At 36.0% G+C, this 20600-nt stretch overlaps 1 protein-coding gene across 15 annotated transcripts in view; it reads left to right on the top strand.

Moving 5' to 3' along the window:
- Positions 1–20600, top strand: part of bru3 (CUGBP Elav-like family member bruno 3) — a 975444-nt gene that overhangs the window by 845123 nt on the left and 109721 nt on the right. For 9 of the 15 annotated variants that reach the window (XM_031982254.2, XM_031982256.2, XM_031982251.2 and 6 more), the window contains one exon: positions 11718–11843. In XM_031982254.2, the coding sequence (XP_031838114.1) occupies positions 11718–11843 (126 nt within the window). Of the gene's footprint in view, positions 1–7675; positions 7748–7767; positions 8840–11717; positions 11844–20600 lie in introns of those variants that run through there. The other 6 variants (XM_031982259.2, XM_031982260.2, XM_031982262.2 and 3 more) reach the window with 3 other exon arrangements.

Below are 20600 nucleotides of genomic sequence, written 5' to 3'. Positions count from 1 at the left end.
CTTCAGTCGTATTACATAATTGCCTTTTTCTAAAAGGAAACAGCATGGATGCATTTGCACTTCTCATGAAGCTGTAAGTGAAGTTTTCAAAAGTTCTTATGATGAAACTTATTTTAAATATTACGATAATTATTATTGCGTTGAGCAATGGATATCGTCACACAACGTTTTTTTAATTTTGAAAATTAGTTACAGGACTAATAATTTGTGTGTAACACTTTTTCTATTTGAGCGAATACTTATTCAAATTATCACAATACAATTTTATAATTATATTTCCGAATATTTTTCTTATTTTCAGGACTGAGGGAAAGGAAGTATCAAAAAACCTGTTGCACTTGCGACATTCAACGTTTACAAAAACATAAACGCAAAATATCATAATTATTTTCGGAATCAAATTATGGTAACCAGAAAAAAGAGGTCAGGAGAAAAACGCATAACGTAAAATGCGCGCATAGAAAAAACCGCACAATATAAAATTCGCACAGCGCATAATCCGCACAAAAAAGATATGCGAAACATTTATTGAATTTTTCCCAATGAAATACTTACGTATTGTTAAATAAATTATTTATTGTTTTGCAATTTTTCTTAAATGCTACAGATTTTTGGTGATTTATTATAAGTACTAACGGTTGTTCCTACTGTGCATCCAGAAGGAATTTATTTATATAATAAATATTAGTATAAATAGAACTATTTTTCACAAGAAGAGGATGTCTCCCCTTTTGTTTTACACTTGTACAATTTATACATGTTCGGGTTATGGACTGAGCGTATTTTATATTGCGCGATTCTTTCCATGTTCGCTTTTCGCTATGTGCGCTTTATTCTATTTCGTTTTCAAATGCGCTTTGTTCCTGAATATTGATTAAAAATAAGGTGATGAAATATGATACATGTAATCTATTCAAAATGATTGTTGCCATTATCTATTACAAAATAACTGAACATGAACGTTACCAGTGCCTAAGTATATGATTTATACAATACGTCAAGCCAGAATATTAATCTTTATCACTCTAACCAACAGTCTTACTGCCAAACACGGATACATCAAACACAATTGTAACAGTAAAATATGTATGAATGGAATTTCCTCTTTGGAATTAACGAAATTTATTCGGAGCAGCTGGCAATTATTCTACGATATTCTTGGAGTGATAAGGATTAAACCTGTATCTATTCTTATCGTACAATTCGGTCACCAGTTCCCTTTGCTTTCGCAATTTGACGCGAACGCATGGAAAAATGATCGTCTCGTAAAAGGGATGGTGGCTTTGTGCGATCAATTGAGTTTGATCCATCTATGGCGTCGAAGGAGAAGCACCGAAGAAGGAGAAAAGCGGGTTACGGGGTGGAGCGAGAGAAATGGATGAGGGGCCCCGTAATTCATATGCTAATCTAGCGTAGATGCCATTGTAATCTCCGGTCGGCTGTCTCAGTGTGACCCCACAAAGCCTCAGTTTGACGTAACTATAGGACGAGCGATCTAAAGCCGAACACTGTCACTGCTTCAGCTTCTACTGTCTTACACGGTATACCTATCCACAGAGATACGCCTTCACAGTGATAGACTTTGATCAAAAGGTTTCTGAACTTAATCAGCGACGCAGAACTACCCATTTCTATTATGAGGAGAATAATCTTCCCTTTCATATTTCCAAGTGTCGCATGCCTTATTTCATTCGCCGAACTAATAACTGTCAATGTGATCACACTCTTCACACTGGATTTACGGAACGAGTCAATTCGAGTCATATTGAATTTTCTAGACATTATTTGGTAAATGTTTGCCTTACGATTTACTATCCAACTGCGCTTGATGAAGCAAGCTCGTCGTTGATAATTTAGTAGAAAAGGAAACGAATTTTATGCTTACTTTGTGTCTGCATTCACTCTAAAGGTTAAAGATTAATAATAGAGAACTAATATTTAATTTATGTTAGAAATCAGTAAGTAACACTTAGATATGTCGAATTCCGTTTGAAATTTTCATCGCGAGCGCGGCACGTTATTATAAGGCAAGGAGTTAAACCTCTGTTTTCCAATATCTAAATGAACGAATATCATTTTTTCTAAGAACTAGTGAATCTAGTACTTCCTTGCCAATAATCAATACGTAGAATCAGGAATTAATTTTATTAGCGGCTAATTATTCATTTTTTCTATTAAATGTTTAAATTTATTCATCGTTTCTCATTATATCTTTCAGTCGAGACTACTTCAATCTCCTTGACTCAGACGCGTCAGGCGTAAAGATTTATAATTTGGTCCCCTTATTTCAAAGTTCTCAACACTAAAGTTGGGAGAGTGCAATACTTTCTTAAACTGATTATTTAAACTAACTTTGTGGTTAATTCCATTCGAACTACTAACTTTTGGGGAAAGAAGACTTTGGTCAGATTTGCTACCTATTTCACGCCTTATTAATAATTACATTTAATATATTGATGTTTTAGAACAATTAAAGTTTTATTTTCCCTTTAAGGATCTGACGAATTCGAATTTTATATTTGCTTTCATTGTATCCACAACGAAGAAAACTCAATAGACCTTGTATTCATAACAACTAATATCCTTTGCAATAATATCGATCCTTTTTATGATTATTTTCAAGCATTCAGAAAGTCAACATTACAGACCATGTTTAACTATTACTCATATTTTAGATTGATTATTTTAAGATCTGTTTCCTAATCTAGTGTTACATTATATTGTGTAATAACAATAATATGATAATAATATAGAAAAATAAATTGGCTGATAAAAGTTCCTCGAGTGTTCACCGCTACAACACTTCCAACGTATTACACACGCTTAACTCGCTTTTACACACTTCAAAAATATTCGAACATAGAAAATTCCTGTTACGAAAGATATAATTTAAGTCTTCCTTTCAACAATTCTTTATACGTAAAGAAAATCGAAATTTTACAAAATGACTAAACATTTTCGAAAAGATAGTTTTATTTTATTCAAAACACATTCTCCCTGTGGCCACAGAACAATCTATTCGATCATATCGATACACATCTAGATTTACAAATTTTAAAAATTAATTTTCAAAAGAAACCTTGGAAATGAAGATTTCGATGAGTTTGTCATGGCTTTGAGGCCTAAGCATGGTCGATTGTCTCGCGAAAGCCGCCGGAATTAAGTGTACAACGACGGAAACAGATTTGAGAAATGCGTATCTCGCGCGGAAGTTGCTCTCGAGCTCAAGGGGTAGTGGAAGTTCCAGCGAGTGGATAAGGGTGGCTGCTATACCGGAGCTAGTTGAGCAAGTAGATAAGTTTCGATCCCTCGGCGAGTCACCTTGCCTCCGCCACCATCACTCGCCCTACCATGTTCGAGCAGATAAACGTATCCAGGGATATCGAGATTCTCGGGAAGGTTGCCTTCATTGCTGGCAACTTTGAGTTGGTCGACGTGGCACGAACTGCTCCGGTCCGAAGGTATTGCGAGAAATCCTCGAGGATTATGAGAGAACGACATGCTCCTTCGTAGACAGGGAATGATGTCGTCAATACGACGCGCCGGGGTAGAAAGTTACGTATGGGTCAGTAATTACATCGCATTTAACGACCTCCACCGTCATTAAGAACGCAAGAATAAGTTATATTGTAGGAATTTTATTATCCGATCAGAGAACTGGATGGACAAGAATTTGTCTGGTCATGATGCAGAAATTTGATGATTGTTTTATCGAGGAAAGAGTACGGAAAACATTCGATACAATTTTTACACGATAGATGAATTCTGAGAATTTCTGCTTCAATGCGTTATTGTTGATACTGTGCGTTAAAACTGATTGAAGTTTATTAACACATTGTTGACCGGTTACACGTTAACTCATGTTTGCACTTGCAATATGTCCAAAGTTTCATTTCAATTCATGATGTATAAATTGAAGTATATTGATGATTATTTCGATTGTTTCACTTTTATATTTAATTACGAAATAATAATCGGCAACATGGGATAGTTTTTACGTAAAATTGTCAGTCAGTAATGTGTTAGGATTTTTGGTGACACTGTTGTATTGAAAGGCTGTGATTTATTGAAAGTTAACGAAGACGCAAGATCATCGAGTGTTCGTCCTCTTGTTCATTTACTAGAATGTAAATATTGATTTTAAATTTTCAGTAAATCGGTTTATCTCGAAAAATGAAATGAAATGAAAATTACTTAAGGGGGTCTTCTGGTTCAGAGGCTTACAAATTTTCAGTGTTTACATTATTTTAGCTGCATACTTAAAAGACTATACATTCAAATTTTAAATAACACCATAAATAATGTGTAAAAATATAACGAGAGAAAATGTTTTCTATCGTTATCATTTTGTAATTTAAAATTTATACTTGTGTTTTTGAATTTTGTATTCGAATTTTATTTCCATACAGTTTTTGCGAAGTCAATTCTCTCATCCCTGTTGCACAAAACAGTCAAATATTTGTATGAAACTATTGCAAGTCGAAATTTTACAAAAGTTTATGGATCGAATAAGTAGCAAAAAAGGTAACAACATGTGCTGGAAAAGTTTTGACATGAAGTTATAGAATAATCAATATATAACGAAGGCCGATATTAATTTTCATACCACTTGAAGCTGAGATTAGCCAATAGTAAAATTCTCACAAACAAGATATATAGTTATAGTATCCTTCGTTTCCCTTGTTTATCTCACGAAGAAGGTCTCCTGGGATAACTAATTAGAGTAAGTGCCATAAATACCAAACTGTTTGTTTCGAAATCGTTTGGAAAACTCTTAACACATTATTCTCGTTTCTCACTTTTCCAACTTTGTCGGGCGTTTGTTTGAGAAACTACTTTCTTGATTGGCTCGTCCTTTTATATACACATTCTATGTTCTGTCTCTATGCTTGGAACTAAATACATTTCAGTAATTTCTATATCTTTCGAATAGTTGAATTAAAACGTAAAAAGTACAAATTTAGTCACTGGTGCCTGCAATTTCAACAAATTTATTTTTCAATAGATGGTTGTAATTGCAACCGTAGTCGCATCCGCTACGAATAAAATAAATATTGATTCATTGATTTCAAACGAGCAGAAAAATCACAAAGTATGGGACAAATCTCCAACGCAAGGGGATAACCACGAGGAACACCATGGTTGCTACGATTGACAACGAATACAATATTCAAAAATATTTTCATAATATTTCAAGCAGGTAAGAAGATCGAGAAAAAGTTCAAGTATGCACGCTCGTTCAATTGGTCCAGAAGAAAATTCCGAAGGTTCCTCTGCGAATTACTTCTCGGCCAGAAGGCCGGCTTAACTCGATTCATTATCGCGAATTAAACGGACGTCGAAATCAGTGAACGTTCTACGAACAAATCGTTTTCCATTTCCACGTGTTTTCCCGATATGATTCCATTCATCGTTTTAATCGAATGAACGAAGTAGTCGCAACGGGTATGAACAAAAACCGATCCGGGGACGGAACAAAAGGAATCATCGTTCCGTCGAGCACGGGCCAAAAGAAAAGGAAATACGGCGTCAAACAGACTGTTCGCTTTGTTCTCGATGTCCAGTTAGAAGATAATTTCCCAAGGGTTAATTCGTTCCTTGATTTCTCCCGGACCCTGACCGGGAAAAGGAACGCGCGAAGGGCACGTTAACACTTAGCTCGGGCGACAAAGGTCCAATTCCTGGTCCCTACGGTGTCCCGGCACGACAATGGGAACGAACGCTAGATGAAAAGTACTCGGGGCTTAAGGAAGGAGGATTCCCTGTCAAAGAATAGCAGAAGGAAGCGTGAGGAAGTGAAGGACGAAGGGATGGAGTGTTCGGGCGGGGGTGGGCGAGTGAGAAAGAGCAGGGTGGACGAAGGGGTAAGAATCCGTGGAGAACGGGGATGCAACGAGGCTGCAAGTCAGGCGAGAATCTAATTTCCCGAGACAAATCCTTAAATGTGCCCCGGAGCCTAGCTGGAAGGCGCGAGTCAGGCCACCGGCTGGAATGAGCTCTCGCGTCTAGCACCCGCGACGACGACCTTTAACTCGGTTCGCCAATTTTGCATCTCCATAACCCCGCGAAGACGCGTCATTAAGTTCATTCACGTGGAGAATGCGGTGAATCGAAAGCGCGAAACCGTGTGGCCGCGTTACCCGAGGAATGTAAAATTGCGATAAAACAGTTACGCCCGATTGAGAAATCCTCCGGTTCGTTGTCGGCTGTTCGTCGAGACTTTCGACGTTTCGATCGGTCCTGGTGAAGGCTAACGGGAAGGATTCCGACCGATTGCGATATGTTAACCCTTTGCATTCGAGAGGAGACTCACAGTCGCCATTTGGTCTGATACAGCAGAATTACAAAGCGAATTATATTACATTACATTTAACGTAATTATCTATGAAATTGTTAAAATAGAATAGTTCTATCACTTGATTTCTATATTATTTGTATTAATGTTAGCTATAAAAACCTACCATTGATATTTCATTGGAAAATGAAGAATATATCTGGCGAAATAATTTTTGTACATTATGCTGAAGATGACAATACAAATTTGTTATACTTCATTGGTGGTACTTTAAAAGATACCACACTATGAGAGATTACAAAAATTAAATCTTATTATGATAATAATAAATAGAATATATATATAAAATGTGGAATTCTACCATTGTAAATTACTTTGATTCATTGCCCTAAGAATAAATACAAGTTTACACCCAATAATATTGAAAATAAATCGAGTGCAAAGGGTTAACTTAGATATACTCGTTGTCGTTTCAAAAGGATAATTGTAGGGTTATTTTATTTTAATTTATTTTATGTCTCCGTTTTCGTTATATCTGTCTATTATTTTTTGAGAGGATAGTTGTCTTTTTTGAGGATTAACCAACAATAACATAGTAATTTAATTAATACGTTCTATTTAGTAGGCAAGTTGTGGAAAAATGACGTTGGTTTGAAAATCACAGGAGAAGTCGGGGCATATCCGAAAGAAAAATGTGTATGCCATTTGTTTTATGTAGAATGAAGATTATCAAACTGCGGATTTTCATGACCCTGTAGATTGTGAAGTAGATAAAGTGAGTTGCAGTTAAATGTACACCATTTGCAATGCACACATTGGTCAATGGCGAGGAAATGAACAGTACAATTCAGATACTGGGTCACTGTATAAAATGCGATATCTACCGTGATGCATAGTCAAAAGTTTCGATAACACTTGGTATAGAATATTACAAGAAAAGTTGCATTTTGAGGCTTCAAGATCTGTTCTGAAGAATTTTATTTTGTTAAAGATATTATTTCTTAAGAAATGCTTAGTCTTTCTAGAGTTAATGGAAGAGCTCTATTGTTATACGACTAATGGTTTCCCTCTAAATTACTGCATCGCCAAAAGATATCGTCTGAGATCTGAGTAATCCTTAGGAATTACGAACTCAGTTTCCGTGAATCGTCGAGATCGCAAATTTAAGTTGAAACGTTCCATTACATCGTTTAAGAAAGCGCAACAGAAGTACGCTGCTGTGTGTAATCACGCTAAAAAGAAAAGAACAAAATATTCGTTAAAACGAAGTCCGGCAGGGAGGGCATGTCTTATCTTGAGAAGATACGATATAGTGAACGACGACACGAATGATATAATTTGGGCCCAATAGCATTTCTTTGTTTCTGTTCTGTATTCCAGAGTGCATGATGGACGACGGGAGCACCAGTGCCATCTTCTGGAAGTAGGAGGCACCGGTGGCGGCCGCTGAAGGTAACTTCGACTTCCAGGAGATAGCTAGCTTCCTTACAGTACCTCTATTCTTCTTCTTCTCCGCAAATCGGCAGAAGGAGAACCCTCTTTAAGAGAAAAAAAAGAAAAAAACGAATTTTTCTCTCTCATCACGCCATCACCGCTGATTCAGCCAGCACAGCTCGCCGCAAAGTTCATTTTGCTGCTCGCTAGTGTTTGACCCACGATACCCAGCATTCCTTCACGAACTTTCTTTTCCTCCCTCGACCACGGTCCAATTTCTAGACCCGTTGCGCGACCAGTATACATATACAAGGTGTTTGCCGTGATAGACCATACGTTTTTTCAGGCGGTTGCGTTGATCTAATGAAAAAAGTTGCAGATGAAACTTTACCCCATTTGTGAATTTAAAATAACCAAATTTCTTTTGAACCAAGATTCCTTGAAAATTTATGCTAGAACAATGAAGGGATCGATTATATTTGTATAAATAATAGATACATATATGTTATCGATTTTTGTTCAAATCAATAGAATTATTCAATTCTATTTAGGACCTATACGATACAACAACCTTGAATTTTTCAAGAAAAAGTTTCTAATTTCACTTAGGATTATGATTGTAAAGCTTGTTTAAAATAGAAAAACATTACTTATAACTATTCTTGATTAGATCATCAGAAGCGCCTCAGAATTCTTGAAAGTCGTCTCGACGATCACCCTGTATATCCACGTTCGAACGAAAACAGAATCCAAGGTGCAAATATTTTTCCGACACGAAACTTCGTCGAAGTTCAAAATTTCTGATCCTTTGAACTTGTTAGAAAAATGCATGTTTCTTGGAACAGTTAAAAGTACAGTCTCCAGCAAAATTCATCTTCTGGCATCCGCAGTCGATCGTATCGCCGATTTTCCAAATGAATTGATATTCGATTGTTCAGAATGCGTTCCGTCGGACTGATCGCGACAAGAAAGTTATTCTTATTTCTATCCGGTTCGTACGATGCGACGCGTCTTTATTGAAAACCCTTCTCCGTTTTGATTACCGTTCAGCCGTTCCTAGTCCATTTCATCGGAGAACTCGAACATACAGCGTGGTACACTATACAAAAGGTATTACAAATAATGTTGTGCGTGCCCACGTGCGTGAACGTTTACCTAGTAGCCGTCAACTTGTCGTTCGTGTTTTTGCTCTATTTATTGCGCACCGGCGTTTATCACATTGTTAAAAACTCGTTACGGCGGGATGTGCGTAGACGCTCTCAGATGCCTATAAATTTCACCCTTAAGGGCCTATAAATTAACATTTTACCTGCCGCCAGTCGTTTAATACTCTTAGGAACTGTTGCCTTGCACACTGTTCAGGTAATTGTTTCATTTTTATATACTAAATCCAGTCTATGTTCAAGTGAGGAAGTCTATGTTTCAATTATGTTACCATATAATAAATTCTTGACGTTAAATTTATTTGCATAATTCCGTGATAAACAATCTATTTCGAATGAAAAGTTTGTTTTTGGGTTAAATCGGTTCGAATGGTGCGCGAGGATTAACAGCTGAAAATTCCTTAATCTACGTTCGAATATGAATAACAGTTATAATTGTAAACTAACGAGTCTTAATTAAAATTATTATTCCTACTATTTTCGGATACGTACGTTGAGAACTTTATTAATGGAATTCCGGTTGGTAAGGTGTTAATATGGCCGTCTCGCTGGCCGTTTAAAGGTACTTCCTGCGACTAATTCAATGTTGAAGGGTGAATTATCTCAGAGCGTCCACCAACCGTATGTTGCAGACAGCTTCCCTTTTTGTTCCGAGGACCGAATATATATATTTATATATATATACATCTATATATCGTCGTACGCCTCGTAAGACTCATAATCCCGTAATTGATCCCAGTTTTTCAACTTTTTTCACCTGATCCCTTCGTATAAACAACCTCAAGCGTAAATATTATATATTTATATATAATTATATATTTATATATACTATACCGCTCTTTACAGCTATGACCATAAAATAGTGGCTCGCTCGTTGGATGTGTTGTCTCGTTCGTTGTCGATGTGTTTTTTTATCACCTCTGTAAATATTTTCTGATTATGATGTCAGCTACGTTTATCTTATTCTATTACTTAGATATGATTCTATATTAAGAACTTTTTTGTCCACCCGTTTCTCTCCGTACCACCTCCATCTTTACCGCAATCCTACTAACTCCAGGATATCAAATCCTTCCACACGTGTTCCTATTGGCCACATTTTCTGTCACGTAGTCCCAGTCGATCTCGCACACCCACGACCATTTATTATCGATATTATACAGGGGTACACGTACACGCAGGATACACATTCGGCGCAGATATTTCTGAGAAGTATTTGTCTTCGTCGATTATCAGATTTTCTGCCTTCAAACAATGAATTTGTTTCGGTCGAACCAAAAAAAGGAATAACTCGCAATGTTGAACGATCTTATCGTCTTGAACAGTAATTTCTCGAGAACAACAAGTCGTGTGAACACTTTCGGAACTTAAAAAGTGTGTTACACTTATTACGATTGCGAAAATTGAATTATTTCTGTGAACGACTGCATTTCGGAATAACGCGAAATAATGAAAAATTTCTTAGGAAAATTCATCATTTTCTTTTTTCGTAAGAAGATTCAAGCTTTCTATTTAAACTGTAGTTTTCCATTTAAAACGTATATAACATGCTTTCACAATTTAACACCGTATCTTATAATTTATCGACGAATTTATGCGACAAATGGTCCAAAAAATATAGAAGTACAATCAGGCCCAAATATTCTTGGTGAAACGGAAAATAGCATCTATTTCCAATTATTTCCATTAGTTGTTTTTGAGATAGAAATAGCTGCAGATTGTTAACAAGGAAAATCATTCAGTGGCGTGTGACCCTTTATAAGCGATATATTGACCTCAGCACCATGCGGAACACTCGCTGGCAGTGTCGTCTACGAATACAGCATTTTTATGACATTCAAATTTTGCAGTCTAGAAATATATGTAAATCAAAGTATGAAGTGATAAACTTTTTAAAGATAAAAATCTGTCAAATTCCAATTTTCGAAAACAAATTTTCCGAGATCGACGTAAAATATTAAAATGATTTTCTCCGTAAAGAATCTGGAATGTAAAATTTCAGAAATGTTATTGTATTTCGTAGAACGAAATTCACTATGATACAGTAGACGACATTATCGCCGAAACTTCCGCCCTTAGTTGAGTCGCTTGTACGCCCCATCCGATTTTTACGCGAATACCGTTTTTTCTTCATCTGTTTCTTCGGCTTGTGGCGTAGGACGTAGGATTGACATTGGTTGAATTATCTTAATTTTACTTTGTTATTGTTACTTTTACTACCTTCTAACTCCCACTGAAATATATTATCGTCACTGTCACACGTGTACGTCGTGTTATATATATATATATATACTGTTACTGATATTAGTCATTACAAACGATACTTTATATATTATCCTTGTTATTTTACGTCCGTGTTTTATATCCACAATCGGAAACGTATCAATGTATTCATACATATATACATTTTTACATTTCGAAACTGATTTGATATTTCCACACTTGATTCGAAAAATATATAATTCGAAGCGTAACTGTCTCTTAATGATTGTTCGCAGCCGGTTACGTAATCGGCTGCGTATCCGTGTCAAATTTGCATATTAACATAGACATATACACATACGTATATATCTATATACATGCGGGAATATGTAGATATACGTATATATGTATATTTATTACCCTTACCTCCTTCCCCTTAGGATGGTGGATGCTGGTGTAACCGTGTAACTTTGTCGTTCTCGGTGTTAGCCGCAAAATCTCTTTTTAATGCCTAATAAGCGCTATAAGCGAAACCTTCGATATTTCTCTGACCAGAGACTAATACACTTTCTTTTGTTTTTTTTTCTCTGTCCCCTTTATTTCGACACGCGGACGACCCACAGACAGAAAGCTGTTCGTGGGAATGCTCAGCAAGCAACTAACCGAAGACGATGTCAGAAAGTTGTTCACTGCCTTCGGCACAATAGAGGAGTGTACCATCCTCCGAGGACCTGACGGCGGTAGCAGAGGTGAGTAAAATATTATATTCATATTATTTTATACTTATATACTGCTATTTCATATTTATGTTCTTGTATGTGTATGGTACACGATAGTTATTCCACAGAAATGTGGAATTACGTGCAGAGTAATGCCTATAACGCGTTGAAATGATCGAATCTTCCAATAAACAGAAGTTTTTGAACAGATTGAATTTTTGTGGATTATGTGTATAATATTTTAAAAGGCTACAATTTAATCTGTAATATATCTAAAGAGAATCGAAAGTAATTTACGAATATATTCAAATTGTTTATGGATATGTCAGAATACATTAAATCTGTCGATAAATACGTTTCTCTTAAATACGTATATTTTCTTTTTTATCCACAATGTCTTGTATATTTGAACATTTTTCTTCGGTTGTGAATTTGGATTTGGTGAAATATAATAAAATAGTAAATGGTATAAAACTACCTTATGATTTGTATACTTTATTGCTAAATTACTAAATAATTTTTTGTCTCTGCAGTACAAGTGACTGAGATGTATTCCTTTTTGAAACTATAACGTCTTTGCTGAAAAAATCATTCCCGGCCATGTAAGGTTTATCCACCTCATGCTGATATTATTGAAAATATAATTAATTATTACAAGAGCGATAATTTTTTAAGGGAATGCCAATTTTATTAAAATAATCATGTGTTTCAATTAATTGTGTAGTTATTTTTAATAACTTATTGTTATTTAACTTTCTATTTCATAATAGACATGTATGTAAATTTAAAAGCCCTGGCGTTTTTTTATACTTTTGTAGTTGATTATCTAGAATAAACGAGATCCTCTGATAATAAAAATTAATTAAAATTCATAAACTGACGAAGTTGGCACTTTCAGTTTAACAACGTTATGTACCTTGAATGTAGTGCATCCATTTGGTTGTTGAGAAAATAGTTACATTTAAATTATTCATGAAGAACACGTGTATGTTACAGTATACGTAAACTTAAACTTTCACAGTACGTTATGTGGTATCATTAAATTTGCTAAATAATGTTTAATAAATGTATAAGCTGATTTTGATTAATACAACTATACGAACACGTGTCCTTATTCTCTGTTTACGAAGCTAATTTCCTAGATCTATACGAACGAACATTTATTCTTCTAGGAACAATAATAAAGTGCACAATAAACATTCGTAAATCTAGCATTCAATTCTAAGATCGATATAAGCCAACTGTGTAAAATAGATCCTCGGCATAAATGATTTTACCGAAGGTTGTCTCAAAGAGAGCACTTGCTCTGAAGGTGCTTATCACTCGAATTACGTATTAGAATGATAGCGCGCAACAAGAATTTCCATTTTTAATATTCAAGAATGGCATTCCTGAAATTAAATACCTATATTTTCTACATTACTTGCTTCAGCATGTTAATGGTAATACACAAAAGAGTAATTCTGTTTCTTTATATGTCGATTTTATAATCTCATTCCTTTTGCTGCAACACAAAGTAGGCGAAAACTCCATTTACGAATCAGCTAAAATTCCCCTTAGAACGCTGAAGAGACTCCAGGCAAAGGAGAAACGATTCAAGAAACGATTGCATAAAATAGCAGCAATTTCCGTTAAGAGAACCAATGACGCAAAAAAAGAGCTTTTCGTATAAAAATCGAGGACCGTGGTAATGGGAAACTAATTGAGTTTTTGAGGTTGGCCTGGTAAGGGGGGAAGATGAAATCGGGGAAAATTAATAAAACGAGGGTGGAAATCGGAGAAATAAAGCGCGAGAAAATGAAAGGGAAGATAAAAAACGGGGGTGGGGCGGGGAGAGGGAAAGAGTTGGATGATTGAAGTTGCACCGCGACAAAAAGAAAGGAGGGTTAAGTGGGCAAGCAGGCGTGAATGTAATTAAATTCCACCTCGACGTAAAACTCACTTTCAACAGTTAATAAGATTTTGAGCGCAGTCGGTGATGTAACATGGCACCCATCGTCTTTGATAGGTTTGCAATGCGAAAGGAACTCGGCGGTGGCAGCATGATTGTGAAGAGGGGCAGGGGGTGGAAGGAGAGCAGTACTATAGGAAGGACCCTTATGATGTCAGAGGACTCGGTCTTTCGCTTCACGGACACCGAATCTCCTATCTCTCGTTTCCAACATCGGCTGCCTCTCCTTTTTTGCTGAACTGTAGCTCCTGTCATTGCCTCGGAGTCTTTGGTCTCTTTGTCGAAAATCGGGTTGATGTTGCACTCACGTTTCAAGCACTTTAATTAAAAGCTCGCGACTGCAATCATTGCTTCCTGCGAACTGATCAATGCACCCCAACGTTGCGCTTGTTGCTCGCGATGATCGTTGGTAATTCCATCATTGCCGCTTGCTTCTCAATGATGGTGGTTTCCTGATGAAAACGCGATAGAATCGTTCCTCCAGGTCAATAGAGTGGCTAGAGGAAAATTTGAGCAGGTCCACTCTGAAGTGGCTAAGAAAGTATTGGAAATTTTTTAAAAAGATTAATGTTTACAGGATATCGAACTCTGGGAATTTAGTTACATTATAACTTGTATAAATGTATGCAATCTAGTCATTATTCTACATCAGTCAACAAGCTCACTTTTCAGACTCTGTTTCTTTCGAAGAGTTTCAGAACTAGGATGTAGAAAATTTAAGTATTTGAAATTTATATTTATTGAAATTAACCATATAATTATTTTAAGACATATTAGGATACATTATCTGTAAACATAACCATTTGTCTGAGACAATAATTATTTCGAGAAATAAAACTTTCGCTGAAGGAAAAATAATTTTTCAATATTAATCTCAAAGATGTAAATGTGAATAAATAATTTTTGTGTGATATTTTACATGAAGTGTGTAATATATTTCTAATATTTTGTAATTGGTGACCCAAAACCGTTCCACTTATTTACATTGAGATTAATGTAATAAATTTAGATTAAACTAGTTTTATTATTAGTAAATGAAGCTTCACTTATTCTGAAATGTCGAATGTTACGTTTCCAACGGATGTTATGTAACTATCTTCATAGGAAGGCAGCGATCGGTTATTCCGTGCAACTCTACCGTTACACCCCTTGTCTTGGTTCCGTCCTGACGGAAACTTTCCGAACACGCTTCATCACCGCTCCACCCGGTCTCACTTGAATTTCAGAAGTAGCTAATCCGCGATGTAATAGAGACATCAAGGAGATCTCTCTTGTACGACTTCACCTGTATATCACTTTGGGTCTCCTGCTACAGCAAGTAGAGTTACGCTAGTGACGTGTAGTGTCCTGAACCAGTTCTATGCCGATATTTCTCCTACGAAATTTAGTTAGGGATTTTTAGACATGGAAATGACATTTATATAGAATTTTGTATGTGTAAGATTTTACTTCATCGTATTGTATAGAAAACGACTATAAAATGAAACGATTATTATCTATCTGTCATTATTCAAAATATAAAAGACAGTAAAATTACATGCGTTATTTTTACTGTGAAAGATCTTCCACTATGAAAAATTACCTAAACATTTAAGAAATGGTCATTTGTTACTAACAAAGGTGCATCAATGTTTCAAAGTGAAATTTCTGTAACCTTTGAAATATCAGCTATGATATGCTTACTATACAAATAAACTTACTATAGCAAATAAACTCTAAAGATGTTTACTTGCCCAATGTTCGTGAATCTACCTACTTAGCCCTAAGATGGAGGCTCAGCTCAAAAGAAGCGAACTCTAAGACAATCGGATTTTTCCCATTTACTCAAGTCGATTGCTAAAAATACAATGATTTGTGCTTTCGTGCGGATTTTAGAACTTCATCTTCGTCTAAATTTGAGCTGCACGACATATCCATTCTTATTTTCTCTCAAATGTCGTCCCAATTTACATTCAATTTCGAATTCACATGAAAACATTGCGCGCAATCGCTTCTTCGCGATTATCATGTCTGCATTAGGTTCATCAAACCGATACCAACTAAATTGGAGAAACAGAAGATTAGCAGCTGAAAGGTAAAACTACATCTACATTTTAAAATGACACGCTGCATAGTAAACTAGGATTAAACATTTGTATTATACGGAGCTCTAAAGATTGAATCATTGAAAACCACAATTTATTTCCGGACTACCTAATAGATTGGTAGATTCGAAGCACAGCGGTGGGGGAGGGGGAAGCATAGAATGTCCCGGTAACGAGGAGTTTAAGAAAGGAATTCGTTTCTGCGATCCTTTGGAAAGACACGACGGTTGTCTTCGTCATCGTCGAGGCGGTCCGCATTCCTCCGACGCGATAGTAACGACAGACTCTTCGTCCAATTATTTTTCCCTCGCTTCGAAACATTTCAACGCCACTTCAGGGAACGAACTCGTTCTATTCTCTCGTTTGCGTGCCAACTTTTCTTCACCTCGTCCTGTCTTCTTTCATCCTCCCCCGGTCTCCCCTCCCCGCTCCTCACCTTCATGGCGTCATGGTCTCTCTTTTCGATTCTCCTCGACTCCGTTTTTCGATGCGCGGAGGTCCCAGCCCCCGAGCACCCCGCCTCGGACGCGCAACGTCTCGAGGCCGCATTATTTCAATTGTGCGAGCAGCAATAATTCACCGTGCTAAGAAGATTATAAAATGTTTATGAATAATGGAACGAAATATTATTCGGAGCAGGTTCAAGGGTTCTCCTCTCTATACTCGAGCGTGGGAGGGTTGCACGATGAGATTCCACCAACACCGACACAAAATAATACCATGGACGCACCTTCGGGACGGGAACAGGCCGACCTCCGTATCCTATATCCGCTTATTATAGAACGGTGTGTTGTAAACGTTAAACGAATATTCGCGCAGCAGAACAATTTCGTGTATTAAGTTGTAATAACATTGCGCCCCCTGCATTTCTGATCCTCTTTCCTCGCTGCCAAGCTTCCGCGGCATGCTATTCATATCTAGCTTCTAGACCGCCGAGTGGCATTATATCATCTTTAAACAGCTTTCATAGACGGGCAACGTAAACAATGAGATTACGCGTTTCGTTTCTTACTATGTTTCGCGTGCTACTTTATTTATTAGCAATTATGCTCGCAACGGACTATACGTTTCTGTGGTACGGTTTAACAGGCTTTTCATATTGAATGATGAATCCCTGGGGACGCTTGGGTACTTCGAATGCTGTTCTATGGAATTCAATAATAAGTTTCCGATTGAATGTATTCATTGTTATTATTATATGATACATAGGAATCTGTATATTAGAAGTATCTGTTTCATGTATACTTAGGAGAGTCACCTTAAAATTTGAATGAATACATTCTGTTTTACACATTATCATAAATTAATATTTTTTAAACATTATAAAGTAAGGTTAATACAACAAAAAGTACAACTCTCAATTATAATATGTCTTTACGAATTCCCAAGTTGCATGTAAGTAACAAATCCCAACACGATTCCTGATAATGAAAATTAATCATTATATCTTCTATTTTGAAAGCAAGATATATTTTTTAAGAAATAAGGTATTACATGAAACTTAACCTTGCCATGATAATTGCTACTGATGATTATAAGCTGAAAATTTTTGTCATTTTTATCATGCTCAACTGTGTAAAGCACATCTCGAAAGGCAGTTTAAAAATATTTTATGAAACTGTTGTGTCGTTAGAAATAAAATCATTGATAAGATAATAAATTGTTGATTAATTTTAGTTATTCGAAAATTGCCCATAAAATTGTATATATTGTATAAATTTCTACAGTCTATTAATTGAAAGTAATTCAAGTTTACTTTCCAACAGAGTTATTTATAAAATTAGAATTATCATCAATTCAGTTATCAAGAGGAGAAAAATGACACTTACCATTCACCATACCTATTTTTTAGTAGAATTTAAAGATGTATGTTCTACACGAGAGAACATTTTCAATAACTTTCCCTCGAGCTTTCTGTTTGATCATGTGACATCAATACATCAGAATGGTCCCGTTAACGACGTCGCTGGTGGGAAATATGACGAATCAATAATTTTCCCAGCCTAGCATTTTATGAGGGAGTATTAAAAGGGCGATATTTATCGATGATTAATCGTTCTGCTGTCACCTGCACGGGTTCGTCACTTCGCCGAATGTATCGTACCTCAATGCACACATCCCGTCTACAATTTTTATATTTGATTTTGACGTCAATGAAATTATTATCGTATTTTATCATAAAGCAACAGTTGTAAATATTTTCTTTTTGGCTTTTCTAGAACAATATATTGCAGTTACTTGGAAGTTATCGTTCCTTGAAATACAATTTCTATTTGATCCAGCGTATATTAATTTTTTACATATGTATGTATGTGCATACTTAAATCACAACAAATAAGCATTTTATTTATGTAATTTTGTAACATTGTGAAGTTTGGTCTAACGAATAACAAATTATTTTGTTTTAATTACTACTAATATGCAAAATAATTGTTAAAAATAATAGATTAATGATTTTTTGTTCATTTGGTGTTATGTAAAAATCTTGGAAATTCAAAAAACGAAAAATTATAATAAAATTTCAAATAATATTATTTATTTTTATTTTATGGAAATCATTAAATAAAAAAAATACAATTTTTATACGAAAAAATAAATCTGAATTGCCAATTTGCATGAATATTTACAGTTCAACTGTAAGTATCTAATTTCAATAAAATACAAACAGATATTTCATAGTAACACCACGAAAATTTAAATATTAGACAATTCATTTTGATTAAAGTGTGGATGTTTCCCTATGACTGATTGGCAGTTTCAATGGCATGGGCGTGGCACTTCCGAATGCAATCTTGCGTGGAAGATAAAACTTCCTTTATTGTCCTCGTAACGTTAACAGCATTATAAAAACGAAACTTTTACTTTATTTTAGTTTAATTACCTATAATTTTTTTCTCTTTAATCGTAGATAATCTGTTTAACAAGTAAGTTATTGCGGAATATTAAAACTCTATTAATTTCTTTATCTAGAATATTTTTAAAAAATGTATTCATTAATTTTTACATCAAAATTGGTACTAAAAAATCGTTTCCAATATAATAAAATTCTTATCCCTCAAAAACACACAAAAGTTTAATCCCTCCATAGTTAATTCGTATAATTTTCTATATTATAAATAAAATTCCATAGTACGCACTAATCATCCGAGTCCATTTGCAAAAACATTTCCTGAATCTCCGAATATTCATCGAAAATTCAATAACGAACAAACGTTTGTGATAAAGGAACAAAAATTAAAACATTGTGTGCTGGTAACGAGAAATCTTGTCTTTATATAAAGATACTTAGCTATGCAACTTTGGCAATTTCCACAGCATTGAAAAAAATATTAAATTTGATTCGAATTGATTATCAATTTAAAATATATTACATAACAATATGTTATCTGAGTTTTCCTATATATAGTGATATAAGTTGATCTCACTGAAAATCGCCATCCGCACAATTCAGTTATTTGAAAATTAGTCGATACGCAATGTGTTAACAGATCGACTGCCAGTCACAATCGAAGTATTTCAGTATCTTCCGCTAGTTCCGTACACTCCGTACACTCGTACATTTCTATGATCAACACCGCTTACTCCGATTGGAGTATACATTTTTAATATTGAAAAAATTATAAATTACTCCTAAAATCAAATAAAAGCGTTAACCCCTTGCCCTACACTATTGTGTCAAACTCGCGATGAAGGTTTCAAATAGAATTCAACAAACATAAATATTATTCAATCTGTTTATATGCAAATTACATATTATTCCTCTGTTATCAAGGATTATACTTTGGAGCACACGTTGACGTAGAATAAAATTGAAATTTTCCCTTATTTTCGATAAATTATTAAAATCAAAGTAGGTAGATCGATCACAGTTCAAAAAGAAATCCTAGGGCAAGGGGTTAACTACTATTTCATTGCTACATTATTTTAGCAATAAACATTCGAAGAAACAATATCGACAGCCCAGCTAACACCTAAAAATATCACTGGCAGTCAACCTGTTAATAACCTCGTCGGTAACGAATTTCGCTTAATCAGTCTCAAGGTTCGGCCTTCCTGTGGCAACTAGTCCGTTTCAATTAGAAGACACTCGGTTCAAGCGGGTGCGCCGGGCATTAGCGCGGAGACAAGGAAATCCAATGACAGTCTGTAACCATCATTTGCGGGGTTGACGCGCGTGTATCGACGTGAACGAGAAAGACAGATGCCTAGTGATGTTTCAAAACGGACCGAGAAGAGCACTAAATCAAAACGGTGCCGCGAAACCGCTGGAAATCCAGACGCGCGGGTAGCTTGAATGCAGACACGCGAGTCCGAACGGTAAATCACGGACAGCCTCGTCGAGTGGCTGTCGGAGAGTCCTGGTGCCCGGCTCTCGTCGTACGAAGCATTTATTAATCGCTCAGCTCTTAAATCCTGTGCCGCAGCTGGGCTCGAAATGTTTATACGTATTGCGAAGTAAAGCGCGCGCGCGTTTGCTCGCTCGCGCACACGCGTGAGGGGATGTCGGGTCCTCTGGGAGAGGATTAGGTCGGACATATTGAGAGCTTTCACCCGAAACCAGCCGCCTCCTCGAGTCCCAGCCCCGGTTAGAAGGAGAGTGCAACGCGAACACCGTCCGAAGTGCTTATACAAGGAAAATTGTGGCTTTAACAGCGCAAACATCCCCGCCAGAGCGGACACTTCCGCATAATTGTACATTGTGTTTGTCGTAATAACATTCTGTTAATAACGCGCACTGTTTTCTGTTTGCTT

Source organism: Nomia melanderi, chromosome 3 (assembly GCF_051020985.1).
Source record: "Nomia melanderi isolate GNS246 chromosome 3, iyNomMela1, whole genome shotgun sequence".
Lineage (NCBI taxonomy): Eukaryota > Metazoa > Arthropoda > Insecta > Hymenoptera > Halictidae > Nomia > Nomia melanderi.
This window is presented reverse-complemented; position numbering and strand designations above follow the sequence as displayed.